This window comes from Meles meles, chromosome 1 (genome assembly GCF_922984935.1).
Source record: "Meles meles chromosome 1, mMelMel3.1 paternal haplotype, whole genome shotgun sequence".
Lineage (NCBI taxonomy): Eukaryota > Metazoa > Chordata > Mammalia > Carnivora > Mustelidae > Meles > Meles meles.
The window spans coordinates 160294475-160318370 of record NC_060066.1 but is presented as its reverse complement, the minus strand read 5'-3'; the positions used below and the strand labels follow the sequence as shown (position 1 = coordinate 160318370).

The 23896-nt window shown below is 38.0% G+C and overlaps 1 protein-coding gene across 1 annotated transcript; it reads right to left on the bottom strand.

Moving 5' to 3' along the window:
- Positions 1-2402: 2402 nt before the first annotated feature.
- RPE65 (retinoid isomerohydrolase RPE65) lies at positions 2403-23393 on the bottom strand. Its single transcript, XM_046017655.1, has 14 exons — positions 23352-23393; positions 22201-22283; positions 20441-20591; positions 18809-18916; positions 18565-18706; positions 15658-15805; positions 14390-14471; positions 14031-14163; positions 13784-13923; positions 12695-12824; positions 4964-5078; positions 4786-4880; positions 4571-4682; positions 2403-3415 (listed from the first exon to the last, which is right to left on the bottom strand). The coding sequence occupies exons 1-14, from the start codon at positions 23360-23362 to the stop codon at positions 3264-3266; spliced, it is 1602 nt and encodes a 533-aa protein (XP_045873611.1). The 5' UTR covers positions 23363-23393; the 3' UTR covers positions 2403-3263.
- Between the last annotated feature and the right edge of the window lie 503 nt (positions 23394-23896).

Sequence of the window (23896 nt, the reverse complement as noted above, 5' to 3'; positions counted from 1 at the left end):
GATTTTTTTTCATGTAAATTCATAAGTAATATTGGTCTGTGTAGTTTTCTTGTGATGTTTTTGTCTGGAATTACTATCAATATCAAATTGCTATCAATAATCAATACTGGCCTCTGAATGAGTTGGGAAATATTTCCTGTATGTCTTCATTTTGGATATCATCCAAAAGAAGGTAGTAATGTAATGTTGAAATTTTGAGCTACCTCCAGGTAGTAGTTCACTGTGTCCAACAGACCCAGATAGTATTTGGAATTAGATCACCATTCTGTGTGGAAACTTGGACAAGATATTTGACATTATTGAGCTTCACTTTCCTCACCTGCAACAAATGTGTAGATTATCAAATCTACACATAAGATTTTACTAGGATTGATTAATAGAATCCCTGGCATAATAAATACTTGGTATATGGTCAGTATATTTAAGGAGCACTTTTGCTACTAATCAATAGTAAGAGTTACTGACCAGTCAAAGATTTATTGTACCCAGACTTGATGACCAAGTAGTATGATAGTGGTTGTATTTGAAATAAAATTTTCAATTAGTAGGAATATTTCAGAAGTTATCAGAAACCAAATTTTCAAGGAGAACTGTTAGGTTTAGATTTTAGTTCAAGTTTTGCTTCTCATTAAAAGAAGTAACCTGGCCTCCCTTTCCTCATCTTTAAAATGGTGCAGGTAGTACCATGACGGGTATAGCTTTATGAATGACTTCCACTTTTCTTTAAAAGTAAAAGGTAGTCTAAGAGTGCAAGTTTCCTTTCTTCCTGTCTTTCAGAGATTGTTTTCCCACTGACATTGAATTTTACTGGATTTGGTGTTCCTCTGGGATGGTCTTCAGAGATTCTATCAAGACATATTTTCTCTATAATCCCTAATCATTGATACTCTCCCTGTCAAGTTTATGGAAGAAAGCATTCCATTTTATTCTTTAGCCAGACTGTGGGTTGATGGAATTCTTGGAAAGTAGGCTGCCTTTTTGTCAATTAGTATTTTCTGGTTTAGAATATAGCACAGGGACGTTATCTAGATTATCTGCCATAAGACAAAAAATTGTCAGTTTTTAATAAACCTTTGATGATATTTTCCAAAGTTGATGGACATGGCTATGGAAAATATAATAAAAATGGAAAAAATAAAGGTCTCAAACAACTTGTTGTTTTTAAAATAACTACTTATCAACAGTTTTTTTTTTGTCTTAATTCAGTTGAATTTTTTTCTTAAAACAGATTTGTTTGTTTATACATGGGATGTGGTTCTCTAGATCCTCCAAATAGGTAGCTCTGGTTCTTAGAAAGCAGGTTCCTTAATTTTTTCAATCTGCATTTCCAAATTAGTCCTTCTTTCCTGACTTAAGCCTCCCTTATTTTAATTAAAAATTTTAAAGCCCATCTTCCATTTTTTGGCCTTAAAAGGCAGCTCCTAAGCCTTCTTGGCATAATATTAGCAATGATTATATAGAGAATTCCAATTTTGGTGAAATGGTATTGGCAGGATGTTACTTTAGTCAGATCTACCTCTCTTCTGTCTTCACAAACACTGTGGCAATCTCCGCAGAGCACAGTGCTCACAGTGAGATCCTGTACAAGGAAGAGAGGTGGGCACACTAAAGTGCAAGACTTTCTTCATGGAAAATGAATAGGAAGGAATAAGGCAAGGAGTGATTGGCAAATGTAGGAAAGGGCAGCTTTAGGAATTATCTTAAATAGGGAAATTTTATCAAGCACAAAACTTAGTAATTATTCAGTAACTTATTTCCTGCATTTTTAAAAGAAATGGGTAAGTAGCCTTCTCTGTGGAATTATGTTCATGTGCCGTGTCTAGAGACAAAAACTAACAGGTTGATGTTTATCTACGCTCACACATTCCATGTTATTCTCTGGCATTTTCTTTTCTTTTGTGAAATTTCTAATTCTAGCTAGGAACTAGGCACAATGAAACAATGATTACATTAAAATCCATGGGAGGAAAAAAGATAGAAAAGAATAGTCCCCAATCTTAATAGTAGTTGAGCTTAGATGAACTCTGTATGATTTTACTTTATAATTTCTACTTTTCTGTAATTTTAAATTTTTTTTGAGAAGTATGTTTCAGTGAGTATTTATAATTTTAAAAATGAGTTTGCATTTTATTCTAAATAAAGAAATCAAATAGATGCATCAAATACCCTAGTCAGTCTGTTCCTTCAAGCTATTTTTACTTAGTCAAACACAATGGTGATTATCTTAAGCACAATGATGTGTAATACTTAGCATAAAATACATACCAGGATTAAGATATAGAATATAATTTTTTGTCAGTCTCCATTTTTTTGCAACATGTAGCAATAAGAGAATAATTTTTAAAATAAAAGTACTTAAATGTATTAATATCTGAATAATAATTTTAATATTTTCTCTTTTTCTCTCTTTGTCTTTTGCTTAAGTCAGTTGATTGCACAGTGCTTATATATAATTAAACATGAGGCAACATAGTATAACCCCCTGACATTATCTTATACTCTGATTTTAAGTAGAAATTATATTTGTAAGTATTTCAAAAATTATAGTCACTATTATATATAAGTGCTTTGATGTTATGTAAGCTTTTAATAGATAACTTATCTCTGAGATGTTATTTCGTTAGAGCTGTCAGTCAATTAGAGATAGGCTTTCTTATTATAAAATCAGAAATAATCAGTAATTGCCTATATTAAATGGAAATGTTAAAATTCATAAAGCTTGAGAATCTTGGAACAGTAATATATATATATATATATACACATACTTATTACTAGGATTACTCTTAGATGATAATCCCTGGTTTATGAAAAAGTTTGGTCTGACATTTAGTAATTAAGCCTTTTTGCATGGTACTACCTTGCCTTAGGGAAGCCATATACAAATCAGTTGTAGAGAACTTTGGCTTCTAAGTGTTAAAAAATAATTGGAGAAGATAGATACCTAAAATATACTTTTACAGTAGGAAAAAAAAGCTTAATAAATCCACATTTATTTTCTATTTGATTGATAAATATATAAAGAGGTTTTAGTTATGGTCCACCTGTCTCACAGAGAAAGTATGATTATCTAAAATTTGTGCTGCTTTTTTTTTTTAAAAGAATTGCTTGCTAAACTCTGTGCTTTCTGTAAAATATTGCAAAATTGTGTGCATCTGCAAGTTAAAAACGATGTAATACAGCAGGCTAAAATTGAACAGAATTTGATTGCAGACCCGACTGTTTTTCTGGTTTTGTCAATAGAAATATAATGTGCTAGAATGTGCTCAGGATTTTTTGAACAGTCCATGAAAGGTGACAGGGATGTTAATTTCCACTTCAGCCCTGGCAACTTCACTCAAGTCCTTGGCATTCAGAATCAGAAGATAAGCAGGTTTTTGTCCTGCCCCAGGGCTCACCACCACACTCAGAACTACACCTGTTAATCAAAAGTAAGTAAGGCAATGTTAAAAAAAAAAATCCCAGAACCATAGGCTAAATGTCACTGAAATAATATAGGAGGTATTGGCATTGACAAATAAAGAAAACCATATCATTTGATATCTTGCCCTTACTCATCCACCATCTGTCTATACCACCACCCTGAATGGATCTTTCAAACTCTTTATGTTCCCTAGACTGTAAGCTCCAGAAAGGGAGTGACCATCTCTGTCTTGTCCACTGTTGATTTCCAATAGCTACTCCAATTACTAGGACATAGTAGGTGTTCCTTAAATTCCTATTGATGAATAGATCTGTGCTCTTGTCTGTAACATAAGATTTAACATAACCTATTACCAAAAAAAAGGTGTTGTGACAATCAAGTGAAAAAATATATTAAAAGGCTTTGAAAACAGTAAGGTATATTATTTATGTACTTTCTAAGACCTAGCTAGAAGCTTACTTCCATCCAACAAAACGTGAACAAACCTTTTGTAGTTTTGTCCAGATGGGCTGTATATGTAAATATACAATTGTATATTTGTAAATTGTAAATTTGTAAATTTAGCAGGAAATGGCTCCATAGTTCTTTTACTCATTTTTCTGTGGTTTTCCAAGTTTTAATCCCAGAGAGTGTAATCTACCTTCCTGTCCCACCTAATCAATAGTTAACAAAGACTGATGCTTTGTCATTGAATGACTGTGTTATAGGCTATGGATCCAGCTTACTAAAAGAAGAAACCCAAAGCAGAGGCACAAAGCCCCATTCTCATTCTCTTTTATCTGTTAGAAAACTCATTTCTTTCCTTCGAAGTCTATCCTTTTTCAGAAATTTATCTAGGTCAGGAAAGGCAACACCCTAGAATTCACGCTGTTCTTTCTTCATCCTTCCCGCCTTCATCTAGAGCAAACATTGATGTTCCATTATGACACCAGATGGTGCTTTAACATTTTCCCATGAGTAATCAATGAGATTGGCCACAAGATGAAACTTATTTTCTAATAAGCTTAAATTCTTTCATGTTGCATTGAATTCAGTAGTATTAAGGATCATATCCGTACATAAGGGAGTAATCACTGTGACTCCTAATGCACTAGCATATAAAACTCCAATAAAAAGAAAGTGTTCAGACACATCCATTGCTTTCATTACCATCATCTTCCTCCAAGGCATCTGGGTGAGAAACAAAGATAGGTTCTGATGGATATGAATCAGGTTCTTGCCATACCCACGTTTCTTTAGTTTTAACGTTCAGCTTACAGAGCTGCTTGTGAGAAACAAAAATCAGTTAATCAGTTGATGGGCTTTACTTGACTAGTGTATGACTCAAACTACTTTTCTAGTATTAGGTAAGATGGATTAATTACCCTGTCTGGAACAAAGTGATTCAAACCAAGTCCATATGCGTATGTGTAAGGTTTCCCTCCATACTTCTGATAATTGATTTGAGGAAACTCAAATGCTACAAAATAGAGGACATGCTTAGGAAAACTCTGAAAAAATCTCTGAAACAGACAATTTGTTCCCTCTCTAAATCAATCTCACCTTGGCGAGGCCCTGAAAAGAGAACCTCAGGTTCCAGCCAGATGGTCTCGTCACTGCACAGAATTGCAGTGGCAGTTGTGTTAGGAAGTGTGACTAAGTTCTTGCCTGTGTCAGCCTAAGGAAAAAGGATAACAGACACCTCAGTGAGAAGGAAAGAAAAATCAAGCAGCCATGAATGCAGTCTTCCTAAGTTTTGTCTTCTGCATTCTTTGTTTCTTAAGTCAATGTGTAGGGAGGAGCAGTGCAAAAAGCTATAGAAAGATAAGCCAGCAACACAATTGGGAAAACTGGCTGTACCTCTGTTGGTCACTGCCTGTGTATCACTGGGAAAGTCATGTAACCTCTAGACCCTCTAGGCCTTCACATCTCTACAATGAGATTGTCCTTAAAGAGAATGTAGGGCTCTGAGGAAAGGTCTCTGAGAATTTTTTTTTTTTTTAAAGACCAGCAAAGGACTTCAAACTCTTTGGATTCATTTATAGTGTTTATCTCACTCACAGTTAGGATATATTTTGATTTTGCTTGAAAAAAATTACAGTTCTGTTGTCAAAAAGAAAAAAAATTGCATATAAGAAAACTATTGGAGCAGATGTTGTCTAAGATCTCTTGTCACTCCCTCAACCCTGCCTGGTGGTTTTCAGATTCTTCTGTGAAGGGAATGCATACCATGAGCTCTTTCTAAGAATGCATTTATTTTTTAATACCTGTATCAAATACTTGAATACATGTTTTGTGCTTGACTCTATTCTAGATGTTTGGGATAATTCAGAGAATAAGTTTCCTGAAGCTTGCATTCTAGTTTAGGGACATAAACAATTAATAAGGTATATAATATATCATGAATATGGGGAGAAAAAACACAGTGGAGTTAGGAGGATCAAAAGTGTGAGGTGTAGGTGAGTTATAATTTTAATAGGTGTCAGGGTGGGCCTCCTTGAAAAGATGACATTTGGGACAAAACTTGGAGGAAGTAAAGAAACCAACAGCATAGATATCTAGGGGAGAATGTTTACACAAAGAAAACAGTGTAAAGGCCTAAGGTAGGGGGATGCCAAATGTGCTTGAAGAACATTCAAGAAACCGGTGTGGCTGCAACTGTCTGAGCCTGGGGAAGAGAAACAGGAGAGGGATGTAGAGGAGAGATTGTGTACAGCTTTTTAGGTCATTGGGAGGACTTGGTCTTTTCCTCTGAGTGAGAGATGGGAAGCCATAGAATGATTTAGGGCAGAGGATTGATGTGCTATAATATTTAAAAGAATTGCTCTGGCTGTTCTCTTGAGACTACCCTTGGGAGTAGGGGGATGCAAGAGCAGAAATGGGGACGCCAGTGGTTCCAGTGGTCTAGTCAAAAGAAAAGAATAGTTCAGAATAGGCTAGTAGCACTGGAGTCAGTGAGAAGTGGAAGGCAGCGCCATGAGGTTTTCCTGATAGATAGGCAATGGGGTAGGGAAGAGGCATGAACTTAGGACAGAAGTCAGGGATGACTCCAAGGTATTTGGCCTGAAAATTCAATGTTGAAGCTGTCTCAACAACAATGGGGACTGCTGCAGGTGGGGTAAATTTTTTTGGTAGAGGAAGAGAAGAAATTTCGATTTCATCTTATTAAGCTTGAGAAGTCTATTAGACATTCAAACTGAGACATGGAATTCACAGTAGCATATATAAATCTTGAATTGAAAGGTAAGTTGAAAATGTAAATGCTTTAAATCATGAGTCTTTACAAAGGGAAGGAATGTACAAAAAGAAGATAGAATGAAGGGCTGAGTTCTGATGCCCTCCAACATTAAGGGGTCTATAAAAAAAAGAATGAAGACAGCTCGTGGGGGCAAGAAGAGTCAAGAGAAGGATTTTGTAAGAGGGCAAAATAATAGCTTGATATGAGTGACCCAATGAAAAAGAAGGGAAAGTAATGATAAAGGAGAGGGGAGAGAATCACTTGAGTGATATCCTTGAGTGGGTAAGGAAGGGAAAATGGGAAGGACTCGTTCTGGGTGGAATGATAGATAATTCAATACAAGTACAGATGCTGGTGGGCGGGTAGATGTGGTGGCAGGAGTCTAACATTCTTTTTTGATTTCTTTCATTTGTTTCAATAAAATAGGAAGCAGAGCCATCAGCTGAGTATGAGTGTGGAGGTGGGAGGTGTTAGAAGATTGAAGAGGGGAGGGTGTGAAATACTTAACTAGCAAAGTGGGAGAGTAAATGAAGTTGAGAAATGTAGCGGTGAGGTTTGTGGTCATATATTTAAAAATGAACCAATTACCATGATTGTGTGTTTTCAGCACTTAATTTCATCCTTAGAGATACAAGTGTAGAGTGGGTGGAGAGTTGGATTTAACTAGGGGGAATTGTGGTTTTGACAAATGAGTTCAATAAAGTAAGAAGGAGGCAAGAGAAGTGAGAATCTATATAAGATTGAAATTGTTGACAATGGAATTTTAGTTAAGTAACGAGAAAAAGTAAGTTCTCAGGGGAGTGAGGTATGTTGAGAAGGTAGTAGGTTCAGGGGATTGGAGGTTTCTGGTGGGAATCATCGTAGGACAAGTGATCTTGAAAGATAGAAGGTGGTAGTCAGAGCATATCATGCATGAAACTAAGATTATGGAAGAAACACAGTCATAGGTTTTACCTATGATGGCAGGGTCAAGTGTATGACTATGGGGAGTGAGTAGCTGACATAGAATGGAAGACAAGATCAGTGGAAGAGGTCAAGGAACTGAGAGGCCAGGTTATTGGAAAAATCACCTATGATGTGTATATGGAAATGACCAAGAGTCAGTAGATCTGGGGAGTGTGACATTGGGCCAAGAAGGGAAGTGAGACAGTGGTGGTTCATAGACAACAACAGTAATGAGGGGTGAATATATGTATATATCCCTTAGCTATGTAATTAGTTGAAATGAGATTAAAATCGGAATATGTTAAGAGTGGATGGAAGGAACAGTGAATCTGGAAACAGAGAAGTAGAACAGAGAGAATACCTACAGTAACCCCAGGTCAAGAGGTATAAGGGCTATAGGGAGGAGACTGGAGAGATCAGTGTATTTAGGAGAGAGCCAGGTTTTTGCTTTTTGTTTTTGTTTTTGTTTTTTTAAAGATTTTGTTTATTTCTTTGAGAGAGCACAAGCAGGGGGGGAGAAGGAGAAGCAGACTCCCCACTGAATTTGGATACAGACGTGGAGCTCCATCCCAGGACCCTGAGACCATGACCCAAGCCGAAGGTAGACACTTAACTTACTGAGCCATGCAGGTGGTCCCGGGTTTTTGTTTTTTTTTTAATTAACATATAATGTATTATTTGTTTCAGAGGTACAGGTCTGTGATTCGTTGCTCTTACTCACATTTGATTTTAAAGTAAAGAATGTGAAAGGAACATTCTGAAAAGAGGATAGAGGGGATTTTTCTGGGGGTGTATCATTGATTAAGAGGAAATAGAAGATTCTTACGATAGGGAAGGGATAGGAGGTAAGAAGCAAATACAGAAATGATGAGAATTTTATGAGATTTTGTGAAATAGAACCTCAAGGCACTTTGTGGTGTTTTGGGGAAGAAGAGATCAAATGCTTACATCAGACATATTATCTATATACTTGTAAGTTCAAATTGATTATCTTCATTCTATCTTATTGTTTCTATTACTAAATTAAAATTTTTATGTAAGAAATCTGTAACATTATTCTTGCTTTCCCCGACAAACTAGCTCCTCATTTTTGCTACCCACCCACTTTTTTTTAACAGATGCATTTTTCCTTTAACCCAAAATCTCATTTCTGAGGCTCTAATGTATTCATATATCTGTGCATGTATGAAATGACATACATACAAAGTTATTCCTTATCACATTACTGGTAATAGCCAAAGATTGGAAACAATTCTGTTGTGCAGCAATGAGAGACTTGGGTATGTTCACAGAAAGAACACCGTGTAGTTGAAAACAGCAAGATCTTTAGCATATATATTGTTAAATGAAGAAAGCAGGGAAGAAAACAGTGGATATAGAAAATAACTTTTTGTGTATGAGAATGGGAAATAATTTTATATATATTTATTTTTTTCTTATATTTGCATAAACAAACCAAAGAAAAGGAAAAACATGAAAAGTTACACATAGAAGTGCATGGGGATGGTACAGACTGGATGCAGGTGGAGCGTGGAGTGAGATTTCCCAGTGTGTACCTCTGCATATCATTTTGATTTTTTACCATTTAAATGCACCACCTATTCAAAAAAATATAAAGACATATTTTAAAGATACTACCATTATCTTGATTAGTAAACTGGAAATTTCACTCATCTTATACTCTTTCCTCTCCTTAGCCCTTCCCTCAATATCTTTCTTACCTCTCCTCCCAGTTTATGACCAATTTTTCCCTTCCCTGCCACATTTTCCGAAGTGTGGACTTAGAGTGACTGCTCCCACATCCTCCCAGTTGCTGACCTTTGAGTCCTGATTTCTCCCTCTCTCAACCTTATCTGTTGGAGATCACCAAATCTGTGTTTGACTTTTGGTCTTCATCCTTTTTAACTTGCCTGTAGCAAGGGGCACTGATGAAACCCTCTTGCCCTATCCAATGTAGGATTTTCCTCTCTTAGCTCCAGGGAGGGCTATTTGGTGACTTTCTCTCTCTCTCTCTCTCTCTCTCTCCCTCGTTCCTCTTTTTTGTACTTTCTGTAATGAGACATCCCAAACTTCTGTGTCTGGCCAACTTTTCTTCTCTCAGTCTTTTCTAGGCTATCAAATTCTTCGTTTTTAAAATAAGCAAATGTGTATGTTTCTTTTATAAAATTTATTCTAAAGTATGACTTCTCCCTGCTAGCAGTCTCATCTATCTATTCTCATATATTTTTTTTTACTAATAATATTTATTTATTTTTTCAGCGTAACAGTATTCATCGTTTTTGCACAACACCCAGTGCTCCATGCAATACATACCCTCCTTATTACCCACCACCTGGTTCCCCCAACCTCCCACCCCCGCCCCTTCAAAATCCTCAGACTAATCTCATATATTTGATCATCATTTCAACATCAGTAACTATCAACCCTGATTGACCTCACAAGGTCCTTCATTGATGTGTGGAAGCCTATGAGGTATCTTTCGTGAAGATGTTTTGATACTGATTTTGTTGTTGTTGCTGATGATGATAGGGGATATTTATTTGATATTTCCTTTGTGTCAAGGGCTATATGTTTTTTAAGGGCTTTATTTAATAATTAACATATACCAGTTCATGTATCAGCCACAAAAACTCTGTAAGATGGGTATAGATTAGGAAAAGGAAATTTAAAAGGTTCAATGTTTCTCCTTATAGATAGAGAGAAGGAAATTTAAGGTTAAATCACTCAGTTCGTAAGAGGCAGAGCTAGAACTCAAGCCTGGCTCTGTATGACTCGAAGTCAACCTCCTTATACTTTCCCTTCCTCATAGTTCTACACTTCATGTTTTTCTCCATACCTGCTCTGCCTGTTACACTCCAAATGTGTCACTATTTCCAAAAGTATCACTGTTCCTGACATGTTACGGCTTACAGGATCTCTATGATATTTTGCATGTCTAAGATTTAATTCATTCTGCGATCCAATCAAATGCAAGACCCTTTTAATTCCACCTATAGGAACTCTTATTTTCATCCATGTTTGCCTGTTCCTAGGACCACTACATTATTTTCTTGCCTGCCTGAGTGAATTTATTGTCTTCTATCCCAGGGTCCTATCTCTCTGTCCTTTCTACACTTCCAGTATCACTTAGGCACAACACAGACTTATTTTAGAAAGTCAAGTTTTTAAAGGTGCAAATGGCCGTTGTTATTATTTAGTCCAATTTAGCTAGGTTTCAGAGCAGGCAACTGAACTTAGAGTGGTTGAGTGACTTGCCTGGGGAAGCCAGGCATTTAGTTGAAGAGACAGCCATGAAAGTCAGCACACCTGGTACCCATTCCACCAGCTCTGAATGTGGTTTTCTTCTATTCAGAGACTTTCACTGCCAAATAAAGCCTTAAAGCTTTTGAAGACCACAAGTCTGCTTTTTAAAATTTTTAAAAATCCCGCCTCATTTAGTCCACTATGTATGCTTATGTTCTGATTGGACTGCAGTCAGTTCTCTCTGCTCTTCTGCCCCACCCCACTTCTGTCTTTTCTCAGACTATGCCTCCTGTCTTAAGTTGATGTGTCAGTATCTTCTGCCAGAATATTGCAAATTACTGTGTTTCATGAGTCTCTCCAAACAAGTATGACTGTTCATTATCTGAATAGCCAAAGTACTTTATGCCTCCTTCCCACGACTTGTCTCATGCCAACATGTGTTATCATTACCAAATCACCTTCCTCCTCCTCAATACACTAGGTTATGAGTTCCTGGAGAACAAGAGCATATCCTATTGATGTACCCACTGGAATAAGTCATACAATGTTAACAGTGGTTAATTCATAACTATTGGGAGAGAGTGAAAGAAGGGTCTAGGATGACATTAGACATTTTTTTTTTTGTCATTGAGGTTCTCTATTTCATTATTGGGTGGTCCTTCTTCAGGCAGTGATGACTACATATTTATGAAAATCTTTCCTTTTTCCTCTTCTTAGATGTGAAGAGAGTGAAGTAAGGCATATTTAAATTAAGTGATCTTAATTTAAAGATGATTGTGATTTTCTTAACACTAGTAAAATAAAATTTTACTTAAATCATTAGACTCATTCATTTGGTATTTTGTAGACACTCAGCTATGTACTAGAGATCTTCTTCCCAAGGGCAAATTTAGAGTACTTAAAGCCTCATACAATATCATTCTAACCCTCTTTCCAGTCCCTCTGCCTAATGCCCATCTCTCCTTTGCTCCTAATGTACCAGCTCTACCAACCACTTTGTATTTCTATATTAAGTTTGGTTTTTTAACACCTCTCTGCTTTTGAAGAAGCTCATTTAACTACCTACCTAATGCCCCACCTCAACTCCCTCTTCCTTTCTTATCCTTATAGAGCTTACAAACTTGCTTAAGAGCTGTAGTGTCTAGTTCTAAATTGGGTTTATTTTCCACTATATTTAATCTAGCTTTGAGTACAATGTTTTACATTCCATGTAGCTGCCTTACCATTTTGTGTATATATATCTCATATGTACACAAATGACTGTGTATGCTCATGTATCTATTGTGAAAATTCTATTTGTCTTGGTTTTGACTGACATTCTATCACACAAAAACTTCTTGATGTTAATCCAATATTCTAAAAAGACAGCCACTGAATACAAGGAAGAAAAAGTAGAAATAAAAAGATGACTGCCAAAGGCTCTTAATGATGTTTGTCCTCTACTGATATTTTTCGAAGGTTTGCAGAAAATCAAAATAATGGGCTGATTTCCCTATAGGGGTACTTTTTAATCCTTCATTTCTTTAGAATTTCAAATCACTTAAATTATTTGTATTATTGACAGAGGATCCTAAGAATCAGTGGTCGGCACTATTCACTGAGAAAATATATTTTGAAAGGATTTTACAAATGAAAGAACAGCAGATTTAGCATTAAAACCTCGTTTTTATTTTGGCTGTGCTGCACTTGGCTTTTGCTAAGTCATATCACTCTTCTGAGCTCCAGTTTCCTCATTTGTTAAATGAGGGGAGTTGAATTAGTGTATTTTTAAAGTTCCTTCCAGTTCTGAAGTTTCAAGATTTTATGTATAAACATAAGGCAGGAGAACAAATCTGGATATATCTGAAATCTGTGTAGAGGGCAGTTACCTTGTCAATATTCAGAGGAAGCACATATCTCCTCACTTCAGGCTGGGGAGCCTTTCTGGCATTTTTTTTCACCTCTTCCCAATTCTCACGTAAATTGGCTAAATATAAGTAATTGTAAACAAATTCAAATCTGCAAAAGTAAGAAGTCAGACATGAGCACAGACAATGGCAAATAATTCCAGAGAGATGATCCATGCCTTTTAAAAGAACAAGTGCCTGCCTGTTCCTTTTTTAAAAAAAAGATTTATTTATTTATTTTAGAGAGAGAGTGAGAGAGAGAGCGGGTGAATGAGCATGGGGTAAGAGGTATGGGAAGGAGGGAAGGGCAGAGAGAGAGAGAGAGAGAGAGAGAGAGACTCTTAAGTGGACTCTGAGCTGAGCGGAGTGTAGAGCTGAGGTCGGGCTTGATCCCATGACCCTGAGATCAGGACCTGAGCTGAAACCAAGAGTCGGACACTTAATTGACTGTGCCACCCAGGCACTCTAACCTGCCTGTTCTTTATTCTCCTACTCAGGAACTGCTAATGACCCAAGTATATTAGAGCCATTTTCTTCTGTCCATGCTACATGAAAACCAAACCAAACAAAACAAAGAAATCTGCCTCACCGATATGTTTAAATGACAGCAGCTTTTGATACTTTCTGCTCTGTTTCGCCATCATCATTCTGTGTCTTTAGGGGCGACTGTCTTTTTAGTGACTTGGCATTATTCTCAAGAAAGCGTGCCTTTTTCTCCCAAACCTAGAGTGGGTGGAGTTCAAGGCCCCACCAAGGGAACATGTCAAGTTGCAGTGAGGTTAAGTTTAAATTCACTTATCAGGTCATAGCATCTCTTATTTTCAGCTCAGGTTCATAGACCTGATCAGTTTTCAATCACTAGCCATGGTTTTGATGTTCAGTTTGCAAGTGCTTCTGATTAACTAGCCTCCCTACTGCTTTTTCAATTATATTCTGTGACTTAAGCATACTTCTTGCCTTTTTTTTTAAAAGCTGTAATTCATATTAAATATTGAGAGCAGCATCTCTGAAAAAGGCCCCTAATTTCTAGGCATGACTGGGGATGTAACATTATCACATTTCCTTTCTTACCCTTTCCAGCAACAGAGATCCACAATCAGAAACCCATTGTCTTCGTAAGTATTGATGTGATGGAAGAGATTAAAAGAAGAGGTCCTGTATTTATTATTGAGGTACTTTCTTCTTTTTTTGTCAGCGATATGAAGCCAAACCTTGAAAAGTGAGGAAAATATTTTGATGCATTTGAAAAGGAAAACAGTATACATTACAAAACGCCATCTTCGGAATCCTAAACGTGACAAATAAATGCATGACTTACCCCCATCGTTTCATTGGACTCAAAACAATCCATGTAGTTGGCTCCCCAAAGACTCCATGAGGAAAGGAACTTGAACAGGTTAATTTTGACTGGCGTCTCCACAAAAACAATATAGTTGGGAGTCAAACCAAAACTGTTCAGAAACACAAATAGACTTGTGAATGGGAAGGACTGATTCTCAAACCACAAAGAAATATGTGCACATGAGGTATGAATCAACAGTGCCTACATGAAATTAATTACATTTAAATTTAGGTTTCTGCAAGGAAATGTCGTGATCAGGATTGGTATCAAAGGTAGGCAAAGCAGATCTTTAAATTTGAGTTTTCCTGAAGATTCATAGCAGGCCTTCAAGTTACCTATGGACGTAAGATGGCTTGAATCGGTCACTGCAGGGGAATTGTACAACGACCTCTGACTTGCTTATTGGATCTTCCTTGTCTGAAATAAAGCGGTTTTAAAAGGCTTTGGAAAAGCCTCTTTTTTTCTCTTTTAATACAGTGCATTTAGAACAGCTTATGCAAGTAAAGAAATACATTTTCAGATCTTGATTTTTTTTTTTAGAGCTTATTTTCATTTTCTCAGTCATTGGCATGTCTTAGGGAAATTTCATGTGAAGCTGCAGTCACCCAGGAAAATCCAAACAGCAGCAGATTTGGAAAAGTGTACTCAAACAGTGTTGTGGCAGGCAGAGGACAGTGGGGTCGCGTCTTAACAGCTGGTAGGTGCCGAGTCAGCACACAGTAGTATGCTCAAAATGCCTTTTGTAATCTCTTACCTATAAAGTGTCATGTATGTGGGTTTGTGTCTTTAGTTCTGTATGGTAATTCTTATGCACAGAAAAGTGTGTTTCCTACTATGTCAGTGGTCTTCAAACCTTAGTGTACATCAGAATCACAGAAAGAGGTTCTGAAAATAGTAACTGTGGGCCCACACCCAGAATTCCTCCTTTAGTCAACCATGGGTGGGACTCTGGATTTCTAGCAGCTTTCCAAGTGATTCTGCTGGTCCAGGGACCACACCTTGAGATCCAGGCTATGCAATACCAAACAAAAATCCATATATGTTCAAATAATTCTGTCGCCAAGTCGGTTATCAAATTTCTGGCAGTGAATGGAGGATGAATGGAGAATTCTGAAGAGGACTCTCTTTTCTGTTTTAGTATTCTTCCTCCATAATATTAGTATGAGTTAATAGGTTTGTTTGTGGCTTTGAGAATTAAACACACACAAAATAGTTAGTACCCTCTCATATATGTGTGTGTGCTATTATGCATATGCATGTTTGTTTAGAAATTTAATTTTGCCTGGCACATGAATAAGAGCTCAGTAACTATTTCCTGAACTTGAATCTAACTCTTAAATGATCAAATACTGATATACACTACATTTTTGAAACATTGTAGAATACGATTTGGCCACTTGCTTTCTATGTTTTCAAGTTGTCATTTTCTGCTATGATGTTTCTGGTCATTGGTCCCTGGAGGATGGTGCAAGAGGCAATATGAAAGGACTTTAACTGTGCATCTATAGTGCGATCCCGATAGTCTGATCTGGTATCCCATTTCCAGTAATTTTCTCACAATATAGATAACTTGTTTTAAGAAGAGTCAAATTGGTAAACTGACCTGCTTGTAGTGGAGGGATCTTTACAATATTGTAGGCAATTGAAAAATTTTTCCCAAAGCAATTACCAATGTTGTAAACAGTTCCATCACTTTCAATATGGGGGTGAGCAGTGGCTCCATTGACAGACACATAGTTGCAAAGATCAACCTAGGGAAGCAGAGCAGATATCATCCATGTAAAGAGAAAGACTGTATTACCCCTCGGTCCCTAGGTCTGACCTTATGGCTGCCACTTGTATCCTCACCCAAAGCACATTTTCTCTTTCTTTCCATCTCCCTGGGTTCTACCCTCTTTCAAGTCTGCCTGAATTCTTGTTTATAGTGCAGAGCTTTCCTCTGATCCTCATGCTGATTCCCCCACACCTCTGACGTCTTGGAGATCTTCCTGACTGTGTTCTTCTGTGTACCCCATACACTGCTCTGTTTAGTTCCTTTCCTTCTGCACATGCAACTTGTCCTCAAACTGATAATGTGAATCCTGGGATTTCTTTAATCCCCCTTATTGTATTAGATGAATTGTGTGAGATTGCTGAGATATACAATAATTTTTATTTTATGAAAATGGCAATTTTGTACACTATAACCTAAATACCAAATCCAGTGGCTTGCACAGAGTATAAATTTGGAACTGAAAGAAACCCTAGGATTCTATTTAGTATAGAGTCAACCTAAATAGACTTCAGGAGAACCATGAATCTCCTGGAATTAAATGCAAATGTTTTTGGAGAAAAGATTTAGCACTTTAATTCAATTTGGAGTCTCATAAGAAATTCAGAATCACAAATCTAGCATAAATCTCTCTATTTACAGAAAGAGAAATTGAAGTCCAAGAGAGGTCAGGTGACTTTTCAAGGATACAGAGCCACATGCTGGCAAAATCAGCACTAGAATTTCTACCTGTGACCTGCTCAATACAGATTTATTGAATGGATAATTGATGAGGTATATATTTAACCAAAATTCTTTCTATTTGGTTAGGAGAATATGTTTTAAAGGGAGTTTTTAGCATTTTTATTTAAATAATAGAGAAGACATTCATTCATTCAATCATTCCTCATATACTCATTGAACTGCTATGATTACTGTGCCAGGGTCAAGAACGTCAGTCTAGACTTGTGCTGTCTAAAATGGTAGCCACATGTAATTTAATGTGGATTGATTATGATTAGATAAAATTTTAAATTCAGTTCCTCAGTCACATTAGCCACATTTCAAGTACTCAGTAGCACTGGGACAATGATATATAGAACACTGCCATCTTTGTACAAAGTCCTATTTGGTAGCACTGTTAGACCAATAAGCTGGTATATAATACAGTACATTGCTGGTAAATGCAAAATGGTATCTGAAGGGTCATCTAACCCAGACTGGGAGATTAAGCCAGGCTTCTCTAGGGCAATGACTCCAACTAATGTTTGGAAAGACAAGTAAGAGCCAGGTGGAGAAGGAAGACAGATATTACAGGGAGTGGGAATCCTAATGTACAAGCTCTGAATTGTGAAATAGCAGGTACTGTTTGGGGATTATTAGTCATTAAACATGGCTGCCGTGAAAGGTATGCATGGAGGAGGAGAAATAAGAACCAGCCAGCCACAAAGCCCTGTTTGGACTTTATCTTGGGAACTGTGGGGGCCTCAGATAGAGTAACACATTTTTACTTGCATTTGAGAAAAATTGCTTCTACTGAATTAGGGAAGTTGTATTTAAGAGAATCAGGCTGGAGGCAAAGGTACTTATTAGGAGGCTATTTTAGTAATAGTTAATAAAAGAATCTCAAAATCTAAAATTGTATTTTTATTTTTTTTTTTTATTTTTTTTTTTTTTAAAGATTCCATCCATTCACCCGACAGAGAGAGAGATCACAAGTAGGCAGAGAGGCAGGCAGAGAGAGAGGAAGGGAAGCAGGCTCCCCGCGGAGCAGAGAGCCCGACGCGGGGCTCGATCCCAGGACCCTGAGATCATGACCTGAGCCGAAGGCAGCGGCTTAATCCACTGAGCCACCCAGGCGCCCCTAAAATTGTATTTTTATATGAAGTCAAGGCACGGTGAGGCTCACAATGAAACTTGACCCCCTAGTAAAGGCTATTTTGGAGCCTTACATGAACTTTACATTTGCAATTATATTACTATAGCAATTTGAGTACAGATTCACTCATCAGAGTTAAATGAATGGTTTAGGATTCAGTTTCAGTTCTTCTCCAAATGATCTAACGCATACTCTTATATGATTGCAAACATACATTAAAAATAAGAGAGAGCTATTGAAGAGAATATGTTAAGTAAATAGTCTGCTGAGAATTATAAATTAGCTAGTGACATTGAGGCCTAGGGTTGGGGCTGTTTTCCTTTCTGTTTCTACTGTACTGAATTTCTAGTTCTGATCTTAAATTCTACCTAACTTGTCTCCCAGCTATCCATTACCTCTTTTGTCCTCCCATACAGTTTATGCATGGCTTCCAGATTAAATATCCTAAAGCACAGCTCTGCTTATACTATTTCACCAAGCAAAAACTTGCAGTAGCTTCCCATTAGCTAAACAATATATTCCAAATTCTTGTCTTACCTGGGTTGTCTCTCTCTTGATATATTCTTTGCATCTGGTATAAGTTCTGATATATGGAAGGGACTCAATATTTGTGTCACAAATGAATGAATGAATGAATGAATGAATGAATGAATATGTTAGGCATTTTATAAGGTTTTCTTCCAGCCTGTATAATAAATGTTTAAAATTTCGTAGATGAAGAAACAAAGTTTGCCCTGTGTCACATAGTTAGTAGTTGATGACAAAGCAAGGAGGTGAAACTTCATCTATCTGGGTCTCATGTTCTTTCCCCCAAATTGCAGTTAATTCTAAACTGCAAATTCTAACTTCTTGAGCAGTGTTGCTAGAGCATTGTGTCCTACCTGCTTAATTGTCTCCAAAGTCTCAGGATTAATCTTTGTAATGAAGTTGGTCTCTGTGCAGGCATAGTAATCTTCCCCTACTGGGTAGATGTTAACAAGGGCATTGTCAGTGACCTCCACTCCTCGAAAGTAAGAAAAAAACCTGCAGAAGCAAATGGATTTTTCAGTCCAGTAACTTTCAAGCCGTGAGAGAAAAGGGCTAATGTAAAATGTCTTTAATAACGTGCCGTCAAGTTTCAGTAACCTGGAAAATATATTCTTGCAGGGATCTGGGAAAGCACAGGTGCCAAACTCCGTTATGACAATCCTTTTCTCAGTCATTGCCCGGACATAAGCATCAGTGCGGATGAACCTGAAGGACATGGAGACATGGGAAAGGATCATAGGCAGAGACAATCCGTGTGGTCCATATGGAACTGAGAATGGTCATTCCATATGTCCTTAACAAGTTGGAACCATAAATCCACAACATGAAGAATGAAGAGCATTGTTCAGTAACTTTCTCAGGGTGACTGAGAAAGAGATAATGTGCTATGAGCTTAAATTTAAGTCTTATAAACCTCACAATGACATAAGGAAATTGAGGCTCATGGCTTGGACTTGTCATGTCCAAGCAGAGCAGTTAAGCAACTGGCATATGTCATAGAACTGGGTTAGAACTCAAGTTGGCCAGGGCTGGGAAACATGCATTTCTCCATATCACACTATGCAGCCTCTGTGGGTGGTTCACATAGGACCTCTGATTTCCTGTAGCCTATAACCCATCAACCTAACACTGAATGGAGAAATACAGAATATGGTGTGCTGAATTATAGTCCTTTCAATCTCCCTTTTATCACTCTTGGTTTTTTTCCTTCAGTTTAAAAATTTATTTTGCCGGTTTTAAAAGTAGGTGTTCTTGAATCCAGTATCTTGTATAGACAGAACTCTGTAACCGTATCCCATACGTTGCCTAGGATTTCTCATGTGGAAAGCCAATTAAAATCTGATTTTGCATTTCTTCCAAGGCATATAATAAAGTTTAAAATTTCTAGATGAAGAAACAAAGTCACGGAGAAGAAAAAGTACCAAGGTCTTTAGGGGGCATATGAAAGCTTTGTCTGACTTCTTAGCTAAATTTTGGCTTGACCTGATCTATTTCTCTTCTGTTACAGTCTGAATTTTCCTGACTACCTCAAGCCTTCATTTGCTCTTCCTTTTGGTGTCTCTTCAGAATTCCTGATACCTGTGGTGATCAACAAAGCATCTAACAGGTCTGAATATTACAGAAAAAGCAAAGTATTTATTGTGGTGTTAATGGGTACTTGGAGTAATGGTTTAGGCCTTGGAGCCTTTTAGCACCAATCTTCTGTTCTTAGTAAACTTCCCTTGTATCATTATGACAAAATTTAGTCCTTCCCTCTTTGTGCCACCCCAGGGCCTTTCTGATTATTAAAAAAAAGAAAGAGTCAAGAGAACCAATGGTCTAATAATTATAATGATAATTATCATAATAGCAACTTATTATTACTGAATATTTCCCATTTCCCAGGTACTTCATTTAATCCTTGTAATGAACCCTGAAGTAGAATTTTAGAGATGACAAAACCAAGAATTAGAGATTATTATCTTGCCAGAGTTTGCCCAGTTAGGCAAGTGGTGTCTGGTAGATATAAAATTTGAAGCTGAGCATATTGAACCCGAAAGCCCTAGTTCTTAGGTTCTTTTTTAATATCTCACAGTTCCCAGGTATCTATGCAAATGTCCTGGGCCAGCAGATTCTGAGAGGAAGCAAACCTATAAGTAGCCTCTTGAATTCAAGAGGTTGAGGAACACATAGGAGGAGGTGCTGAGCTAGGCCCTACCCCTAGAAGGAGTAGGATCTGGCATTCTTTACCTTCTATGATATGTGACGTGTCCTTCTTTAAAGTCAAACTTGTGCAGGAGGGCTTGTCCATCAAACAGGTGGTAAAATGGTTCTGATCCAACTTCAAAGAGTCCTGGCCCACATCGAAGGAGACTGCCAGTGAGCCAGAGGGGGATCCTGCCTGTGATGAAGGTGAGACATAGAACATTGCTTCTTAGCCTAGCCCTTTGCTGGGCTCATCCCTGGTAAGGGTGTGTGTGTGGTTATATTAGCAGCTCAGTTGGGCAGCCTCTTCATAAAGCTGGCAATGGTTTTCATTCCCAGCTCTCACACTGGGCAGCCCTTCCAAAATGCTTGCTGACTTGACTGTACTTTCACTAGGAGACCAAAGTGGTGGGAAACGTTGCAATGCCTGAGTTTGGATAAAGGGTTGGAAGGAGACAAGGAAAAGCATCTTGAGGAAAATGGGATTCTGCACCCACCAGATTTCCCCATATAGCAACATATTTGCCTTTTTACCATCTCGCTTTTAAGAAAAACATCAAATTTCTTGATGTATTTTGATGGAGTAAGGTGTAGGAAAGGTGAATTAGGAACAGGGATCAAAACACTAAAAAAAGGTGTTTCTATAGAAGAAACCATTTAAATGACAACAAGAATACTGGCTTTTTAAAACCTAGAGCTATACTCCTTTGAGGGTATGGGCTACTGTCCAGATGAAGATTAACCTGCTGAAGGGGAAATTGCATAAGACTGGCTGTCAGAGACCAGATTCTGGTTCAGGATTTGCCATGTGCCATCTTAGGGGCTCAGTGTCCTCGTCTGCAAAATGAGGGGCACACAACAAAGGCCATGAAGCCTTTCATTTTAAGCAGTTAGATATGTGCCCTCATGTCCTTTGAAAAATGCAATGTTTGCTTAATCCTTACCATTTTTTTAAACAGAAGGATTATTTTCTGCAGTTCCATTTCTGCAGCCTGCTTCCTAAGAATGTATGTTTCTGATAAAACCTTTAAGAAGGCATGACTTAACTAATGACACAACATAAATTTGATTGCTAGAACCTATATTGTTAGCATCACAATCTGGCTGAGAAAGAACATTTGGCTCTTCTCTCTTATTTTACAGAAGGAGAAATAGGAGGGAAGAGACTTTCCGTGTCCAAGCAGGGATGTTGCATAGGTCATACGATGTTTTGGATAATGCTAACAATAGTACTAATAATGACCACTTATTGATTGCTTTGTGTTGGATACTAGGTGAATCTTTCAGTTATCTTATTCAGTTTTCACAACAACCCCATGATGGAAAGTTTGGCTTTTGATAGGTAAGGGAACTGGAACTCAGAAAGTTTAAGTAACTTATAAGGTTCATAGCTAGTAAAATACTGGAGCTGCAATGAGCAGCTGTCTGACTCCAGAAGCAAACCAACAGGCAGGAAACCTACCACTCTTTACTGTAATATTTCTAGATGCTTGTCACCAGGTCCTCACTTATCCAGACACTGGAATGGATAATGGAACATGCATTTCTAGGATATTTACTATATGCCAGGCACTGAGTTAGGCTCTCACAGTTTAAAGATGACAAAGATGGAGTCCCAGTCCCAAGGAGTTGCAGTTAGGCAGCATATTTCTAGCTTAGGGAAATAAAAGCTAAATGAGAGGAAATGGGCTTCTGGCATAAAAAGCCCACACCTCCACCACTGAGAGATGCCAATGAATAAAAAGCCAGGGAAAAGGGATCTCAACAAAGCAAGAGAAGATGGTTTCAAGACTGGTGAGACCAACCTGTAACATGAGCTGTGAGCGGCGAGGACAGTTCCTCCACAGTTTCGAACAGTTTCTTGTAACCACCAGCAGGATGTTCAACTCTGAAAAGGTGGAATAATCCAGAAGAAGCCCATGTTGATACTCCGAGAAGTCCCCTGAGGCAGAGGCAGAGCTCCAGGAGAAAAGGCATTCTCTGGTTCAATGTCAGAACCAATGCCAGTCTAGCTTTTGCTGGGAGCACACACTTTGCTGGAGGACAGAAATGTCCTCAGGTTTGCTAGTGGCAGGTTGTGGGGGTGCTGGGTCAGTGCTCTACCTTTGATGTCGGAGGAATGACCTCCCTTTTAATGTCACAGTGGACCTAATTCTGCCCTCTGCAGTCTTCCCATGTTTTGGATGATAAACCAACTAATCCTGCTTCTCTCAGTGGTCGTCCCCCAGAATTACCCTGCCCTGTCGCCACTCTAAGTGCACAGCATCATTGATTCTCTTGCCTCGTCTGTGTCCCTCCAAGAATTGGGAGATGACCGCTTTTTGGGCAAGTAACTTATTCTTTGTTATTCACCTATATTATACCATCATCTGTGCCTATCATCCTATTTCTTCAGCCATCTCCAGGAGCTTATGGTACTCTTTAAAAATAGTCTGACTGGGAGATTTCGATTTCATATTTTTTTTTATTTCTTGCCTCTTCACTTTGGCTTCATTTTATAACCTCTCAGAGTGGGAACCATGACCAGAGTCCTTAATTTTGATAGCTATCTTTTATTAAGCACTTACTATGTGCCACCCACCATAAAAAGAATTTTGCATGCTATTAGCTCATTTAAATGTCACAATACCACAATGCTCATTCTATATATGGAAAAACATAGACTACGAAACGTTAAGTCCAAAATCACACAGCTGAGAAATGGCTGCAACCTAGGCCTGCCTCATTATAGTCTTCATGCTCACAACTGCTTTCAAGGCCCATTCACAAAAATCTCACAGTAATTTAGACCCCAATTCTAGATATTTGCTTCAATATATAAATAGGAAGAAATTCTCCCCTTCAAGACCCAAGGCCTCCCATAAACAGGCCTTCAGTCCTCTTTAGGACCTCTTGAAATAGCCCATTTACCATCGACTCACTAAGGCATTTAAAAACACCTCCCAGAGATACTCACTGGATGGACATTTTCTCTCAGTGGTGGATTGAGAGTTCTGGCACCAAGTGCCGAATGAGGAGGCGAGTCCTCAACCAGGGGCCTTTATATGCCTTCTAAGTCTCTCTGAAAGGACTTAGGGCTTTCCCACCCCCTCAGCTGAGAGAAGGGGAACAGAAGTGGCTTTCAGCCCTCAGATCCTCCTGATGCCGGAGCATTATTTGGGCTTGCCGTTCCCATAACAGTTTTTTGGCTGTTTTCCAGAGACCTCAATCCTTCCCAAAGAGCATGACAAGTGGATTGGAAAGAAAGGAGCTGTGTGGGAGTGGCTAGCATCAGGCCTGAGCTGATCCGGGTCACCCCACTGGAACCTGGCATCATTCTCTGGCAGTCACCCCCCTCTACCACCTCTGTGCCCTCATCTTCACTGTCATGTGTTCATTCACTTCCTTAATTTTTTAAAAATTTTTTTATTTCTTATTTTTATACTTCCTTAATTTTTAACATCGAATGCATATCATCTATGGGCCAGACAGATGGGCACTGTCCATGTTGTCACAGATGTT

Excerpts from the sequence above, each read along its gene's own strand:
- RPE65 (XM_046017655.1), bottom strand. Across the intron at positions 14,164-14,389 it reads AAGCCATCTTACGTCCATAG|TTTTGGTTTGACTCCCAACT; the intron begins GTAACTTGAAGG and ends GTTTCTGAACAG. Across the intron at positions 13,924-14,030 it reads AGTCCAATGAAACGATGGGG|GTTTGGCTTCATATCGCTGA; the intron begins GTAAGTCATGCA and ends TCACTTTTCAAG.